Source organism: Helianthus annuus, chromosome 17, assembly GCF_002127325.2.
Source record: "Helianthus annuus cultivar XRQ/B chromosome 17, HanXRQr2.0-SUNRISE, whole genome shotgun sequence".
Taxonomy (NCBI): Eukaryota; Viridiplantae; Streptophyta; class Magnoliopsida; order Asterales; family Asteraceae; genus Helianthus; species Helianthus annuus.
Genome location: NC_035449.2, coordinates 177,286,813 through 177,293,496, shown reverse-complemented (window position 1 = coordinate 177,293,496; position 6,684 = coordinate 177,286,813). Strand labels below are relative to the sequence as shown.

The 6,684-nt window shown below is 36.0% G+C and overlaps 1 protein-coding gene across 1 annotated transcript; it reads left to right on the top strand.

The window, feature by feature from the left end:
* The first annotated feature begins 1,058 nt into the window (after positions 1-1,058).
* LOC118489190 (vacuolar iron transporter 1) lies at positions 1,059-4,135 on the top strand. Its single transcript, XM_035986865.1, has 4 exons — positions 1,059-1,429; positions 2,386-2,471; positions 2,558-2,672; positions 3,716-4,135. Exons 1-4 carry the CDS (start codon positions 1,203-1,205, stop codon positions 4,011-4,013), a joined length of 726 nt encoding a protein of 241 aa, XP_035842758.1. The 5' UTR covers positions 1,059-1,202; the 3' UTR covers positions 4,014-4,135.
* The last annotated feature ends 2,549 nt before the right edge of the window (positions 4,136-6,684 follow it).

Sequence of the window (6,684 nt, the reverse complement as noted above, 5' to 3'; positions counted from 1 at the left end):
TTTCCAAATTCTTGTTTTTAGAATCAAGTGTTTCCCGGACTCGTTTAATCACGTTTTAATCCCAGTATGACTAAAGCATTTCATGTTTATGAAATGTAGGTACATTTTGGATGCCGAGAGACGATCAAGCTCAACGAAGAACCAAACACGATGTAGTTACATGCTTCCGCACCTTGCCACGTTGTATATTTTAGACAACGAATTCGATCACGTTATGTAGAATAACTTATAATTTGTAAAAGTTTTAATAAACCCGTATTTTTTTTATAGTATGTGTAGTCTTAGCTACACATCTAATTGTTGGTATTTGCATATAAAACCGTTAAATAGAAAATAGGGTGTTACATAATTGAGGTGGGTTTTAATTAGGATTGAAATTAGGGATTTTTGATATGGGTTTTGAAACTGGGGAGAGGTTGTGGGCTGTGTTGTGCTAGTCGGCTGATGGTGGTGAACCAGTGGTGGCGGTGGTTAGGTGGTGGTGGTGTCACTAGATGGTGGCAGGTGGAGTGGTGGTTGATAGGGAAAGGAAGAGATGAGAAAGAGGTTGAAGAAGATGAGTTCTTTATATATTTTTTTATTTCTTTTAATTATTCAGGGGTAATATAGTCATTTCACACATAGTTAACTGAGAAATTTAACTGATGTTAGGGCTGGGGACCAACCGAGTGCATTTTTGACAAGTTTTGGGAACAAACGTGTAATTAGTAAACCACTAGGACCAAGTATGCAATTTTTTAAAACCATAGAGACCAACCAAGCATTTAACTCACAAATCTATTAGGTATTTGTTTAACTTTATTTATTATCAATTTTATATTATTGTATGATTGCATGGTATTTTTTTTTGATACCCCTAGATCTGTGGGTTAGCTCCACCACTGGGTAGTTCGATCCTTGAATTTTGCGGGTTTTATTTCACCGCATTGTCGTACCTGCGGCTGCAGGCGAATGTTCACAAAAAAAAAAAAAAAAAAAATTAAAAGGACCTTTCGTGCAACTTACCAAACTTAAAGGATCATTAATATACCTTTCCCCTTGCCAACTTTTCCGAATTGTATGGACCGCTTAACACAAAGATTTTCGTCTTCCTCCCAATCAATACAACCTTTATATTCCACTACAACCTCCACTCACACACACTCAATTTCACACAGTATATTCACTGTGATTTCGAATTTTCGATCACCACAGGATCAACAATGGCCAGCGTCGGTGAATCAGACAAATATCTACTCAACCGCCACAAGGAGAGCCACTTTACAGCCGGTGAAATCGTCCGTGACGTCATCATCGGCGTTTCTGACGGTCTTACGGTGCCGTTTGCTCTTGCAGCAGGACTTTCCGGTGCTAACGCTTCATCTTCTATCATTCTTACTGCCGGTATAGCGGAGGTTGCTGCCGGTGCGATTTCGATGGGACTCGGCGGGTAAATTCAACTGAATTTGTTGTAGTTTGGTGATTTTAGGGTTAAATGTTTGATTGATTGGTTGTGTGAGCGTATTCGTATTGTTGTTTAGTCATGCTGTTTGAACATATGTAAACAAACCGAACGTCTGCGAACTGTTTGGTGAAAAGTTTGTTTATGTTCGTTTATTAAATGAATGAATGAGGAATTTCGTTTGATTAATTAAATGAACTGAACAAACACGAAAATAAGTTGTGTTCGTAAACGTTCGATATTATGTTCATTACATCAGTTCATGGTCGTTTGTTTTGTTTAGTTTATGTTCAGTCATGAGAAACTTAGATCTTTGAAACATTATTTTGCGATCATTTGCCTTAGTTTTGGGATATAATTACGTTTTTGATTATAATATCTAAGTGCTTAACAAGGTGATTTTGTTTAATGTTCGGGAATAAGAATGTTCTCTTTGTTTTTTTAAAATGGTGTATGTCCATTTGTGTTTGTGAACGATTTCAATGCTAAACGAATGAACATGAACAAGGCTCCGTTCGGTTCGTTTACAACCCTATGTTGGATAGAATCGAAATTTTGATAGTTAAACCGAATTTCTTCTAGTTTAATGATTTTAAGTTTAATTGATTGATTTTGAATGTATGAGCATTTTGTTTGAATGTTCAGGAAGTAGGATAGAATAGAATCTGAATTTTGATAAATACAATTCACAATACGCCATTTCAATTGCATGCAGTTCTTGTTTGGATACAGAATTCAGAATTTGTGGTCAGTAACTTTTTACTTTTTGTTTTTGGATTGTGAATTGATTGACTAATCAAACTCTAACTGATAATTCGAATAATTCCAAGAGTCAAAAGAGTTTACCCTTTTTAACTTGATGTTCTCTCTAGTGTGTCTAACAAAAAGGGCTTTTAACTGTTGGTATTATTAGAGATAAAGATCTAATATATTATCTTTAATAGGTATTTGGCTGCAAAAAGTGAAGCTGATCATTACACTAGAGAGCTACAAAGAGAACAAGAAGAAATTGATACCATACCTGATACAGGTTAATTCTAAATTTCACTCATAATTTATGCATACTTGGTAGAACATATTGGTAATTGGTGATTTTGTTCTATATACAAACTGTAGAGGCGGCTGAAGTGGCGGAGATACTGGCGGAGTATGGGGTGGAGCCGCATGAGTACGGGCCGGTGGTGAATGCTCTCAGGAAGAACCCGAAAGCATGGCTTGATTTCATGATGAAGTAAGTGTTACTACTTTTGCTTTGATTAATCATTGAATCTTAGTAGATTTCCCACCAATATTCTGATATTAGACAAATGGAATCTTAATTGGACATGGTTATGAAACTTTGGTTGTTTATATATATATAATTATATGTATATTAGGCATGGATATGCTAAACATTTGTCTTTTCCTATGTCTTTCGTAAGAATGTTTGTCTTCTATTTTATCAAGAGTTTATGCATGTGCTATCCTTCAAACCAGAAGCACTCTGCCATTTTATAAGTGTTTTAGGTATTCAAAATTGATCAAAAGTTGGCTCTTTTTTCTGCACAAGTTTGGCTGTTTTAACACGTTAGTCACACTTTATTTAGTTAAAAAAAACAATTACGTTTATCCGAGACATAAGTTGTCATCATGGTATGTTTTTAGTCAAAGAATATACGTTTAAAAAAGGAAAAATTACAAGTTTTGTCCTTTATCTTAACACCACTTATCAGGCGGTGTTCTTTTTAACGAATTTTGACAAGTTTTGCCCTTTACACGGAATTTTGTTGCACGTTTTGTCCTTTAGGCTTAACCCAGTTAGATTTTCTTGTTAATCACCCAAGGGTACTTTAGTGTTTTTACCCATTTATTAACAAGAAAATCTAACAAGAAAATACCCTAAAGGACAAAACAAGAAAATCTAACTTGGTTAAGCCTAAAGGACAAAACGTGCAACAAAATTCCTTGTAAAGGGCAAACTTGTCAAAATTCGTTAAAAAAGACACCGCCTGATAAGTGGTGTTAAGATAAAGGACAAAACTTGTAACTTTTACTTTAAAAAACGAGCAACATTGGAAACTTTGTGAAATCTTGTAAAAAACCATTATACTTGAGACCTTTTGTTTGAAATGTTCATGCTTACAAACTATAGTGTGTTTTTGCATTTTCACATGATTGATGTGTATTATAGGAGTAGTGTTTTTGATCCATTTACATATAAAAAGGGCTGAAAAGGGTATTTCTTTTTATCTCCAATGGGTCAAACGAATAAAATACTCTCTCTTTGTTATCCAGATTTGAACTTGGGCTCGAAAAGCCTGATCCAAAAAGAGCACTTCAAAGCGCGTTCACCATAGCAGTTGCATACATATTGGGTGGGTTGGTTCCACTTTTCCCTTACATGATCATCCCAGTGGCTCAAAAAGCCGTGGTTGCCTCGGTTATTGTCACCATTTTAGCGTTGTTGATCTTCGGATACGCCAAAGGCTACTTCACTGGTAGCAAACCAGTGTGGAGTGCCTTGCAAACAGCCCTAATTGGAGCCATAGCGTCCGCAGCTGCTTTTGGCATGGCTAAGGCTGTACAAGGGTAGCTAACCGTTTTCTTGATATTGTTTCTGTTTTGATTCGACTTTAAAAGTAAAATTGTTGTTTCTTGGACTTTGGATATTAAAATTTGGGCTCTTTGGAAAATGGCTTGTTATGTTATCCTATACTTTAGGCTACATGGTGTGGGATAAAGCCCTTAGGGGCCTTATCATGTAAGCGAAGGGCTATATTGTTAACTTATACGGTGTGGAATAAAGCCCTCCTTTAACTATATTAAAAAAAAGAAAAAGAAATCTGACTGGTAAAGATCAAGTGGGCCCCTAAATCATCCCTTTTGGCACCCGTTATCTGCTTGGCGAAGCCCCCTATAGCACCATCCATAACGTCCCCACAACAGTGTTTGGGGCGCTATAGAGGTGAGGTGGCAAGGGGCGTGAACCCACACCGGGTAGCCTTTCAAAACAAGTTCCTAACCATTCTAAATAGGGTTGTGCACTTTTTAAAACATACCGAGTAATACAACTTGGGCTGGTCACGAGCCGGTCTTGGTATCGGCAACTCGGCAACATAGGTCTTGGTATTGACAAATTCAATTAATTTGTGAATGTACATTGAACTTAGAAATTTAAAGGTCATACGTAAAACCATGCTAAATTAATAAATTATTAATATTAATTTATCGTTATAATAATATTTCACTAAATTAATAAAATATCTTGGTTCCAACATTATTAATTTATATAGAGGTTTTACTGTATATGTATATCGGAACGAGGCTCTAGTGAAGTATGTTTTTGAATTTTAACATGAATAATAATTGATAACAAGTATAGCTAAAAGAGTAAAAGGTGGTTTTGATGAACGTCAATATATGGATGCTGATTCTTGTGGGCCTGAGCTGCGCGTGTGTAGCGGAACTTTTGCCTTTTTATCTTGTTTTGGACTATCCAAAAAGTCTGAAAGAGACGCTGGATTTTGGGTTATAAAATACTAAAATACTTAAACAAGTATGTAGAGTTGATGAATAATTCAAATATCATTAGTATGTTTATATTTCATGTTTGCTTTATTTTAAAATTTTACAGATATGATCTTTATCAAACTACAAAACATGTGTAATCTATTAAATTTATATGAAATATCAATCATGCCATTTTACTTGAGAAAAAAAATGAAAATTTAGAACACCAAACCCTCCTTTCTTATGTTCCCGAGTTTAATAAACGAAAGAAAAGTTTCTTATGTTCCTGAGTTTAATAAACGAAAGAAAAGAAGAGAGGATATTAAGGAGTGAAAAGAAAGGGAGTGGAAAATAAATATTTAATTAACTATCATTTTCCCAAGTTCAAAGGAAATAAAAATTAAAAATAAAGATTTTATATGTTAACAATCTTTCCCTTCCAAATCTTTTCAATTTGGAAAGATTTAAAATGAAAGAAACAAACATAAATTTTCATTCCATTTCTCTTACTTCTTAAAAAAACTCTAGAACATGATTTTTTCTTTTCTGACATCATTCCAAGTTCTTTTATTTTCCTTCGTTAATTGAAACTCGGGAACGCAGCCGATACACTCAAAGACATCATCGCATTCCTTGCTTCCCAGCCTAGTGACATCTCTCCGACGACACCTAGATTTACCAGCTCCTTATGTACCATGACACATTGCGACCTTGCGGTCGAACCAGGGCCCAAAATTAATCTTGAGTTCCATGGTTTTGGAAGCTAGCATCAGATATTGGATAGAGTTGTGGTGTGGTTGGATTGTTGGAAGCATAGATGACCGAAATGACACATGGACAGTAGAGAAAGATAACATACATTAACACTCATTCAAACATAGTTGTCTAAGATTTTCATAAAAAAATCTAAACAATCAAGTATAGAATATAGATGCATGGATTAAATTTATATATTTTTTTAAACATCTCCCCTAAATGCAAGTGCCTTACCATCCTTCCCTCAATAAGAATCAAAATTCATATTTGCCACTATCACAAGTGATTTATGGTGTAAGCACAAAACTCCCTTGAATGACTTGCCTGCCAGCAAGATCAAGCCTACCATGATAAATGGTAGGTACAATATTTTCACCTACCACTTGGAACATCTTATGGGTAAGCAACATCAATTTTGAAATATGCTACTTCCGTGATGTGGTCAGTGGCGAAGCTTGAGATTTCCGACCGGGGTCGAAAACGTATATACCCAAAAATTTCTATAAAACGGGGGATCGAAAACATATATACCCAAAAATTTCTATACGAAAACTACATACATTCCACTACTGAGCGAAAAGTTTGGGGGGTCGGCCGCCCCCTCCCGCCCCCACTATCCTTCGCCCATGGATGTGGCCACTAAATCTACACTAATAAAAAATAGAGTAAAATGCACGGATAGTCCATGTGGTTTTGAAAAATAACACCTATAGTCCCCAACTTTTGGAAATTACATCAGTGCTTCCTGTGGTTTGACAGTTTGTTACTCGGATAGTCCCTGAAGTGGATGACGATTAGTTTTCTCCGTTAAGTGGACGTAAAATGACAAATTTACTCTTCATCTTCTCTACTCTATAAAAACAAAACAACCCCACCCACCCCCACCTTTCTCTATGTTTCCCCCCACCATTAACCACCAACCACCACCGCCACCGCCTCTGTCACCATTCCCCACCACTGTCATGACAAATTTACATCGGCCCATTATGGCGGCTGAA

Bases quoted from the DNA above. Each gene is read 5' to 3' on its own strand.
- LOC118489190 (XM_035986865.1), top strand. From the start codon at position 1,203: ATGGCCAGCGTCGGTGAATCAGACAAATATCTACTCAACCGCCACAAG. The intron at 1,430-2,385 runs GTAAATTCAACT...TATCTTTAATAG, and splicing joins ATTTCGATGGGACTCGGCGG to GTATTTGGCTGCAAAAAGTG. The intron at 2,472-2,557 runs GTTAATTCTAAA...TACAAACTGTAG, and splicing joins TGATACCATACCTGATACAG to AGGCGGCTGAAGTGGCGGAG.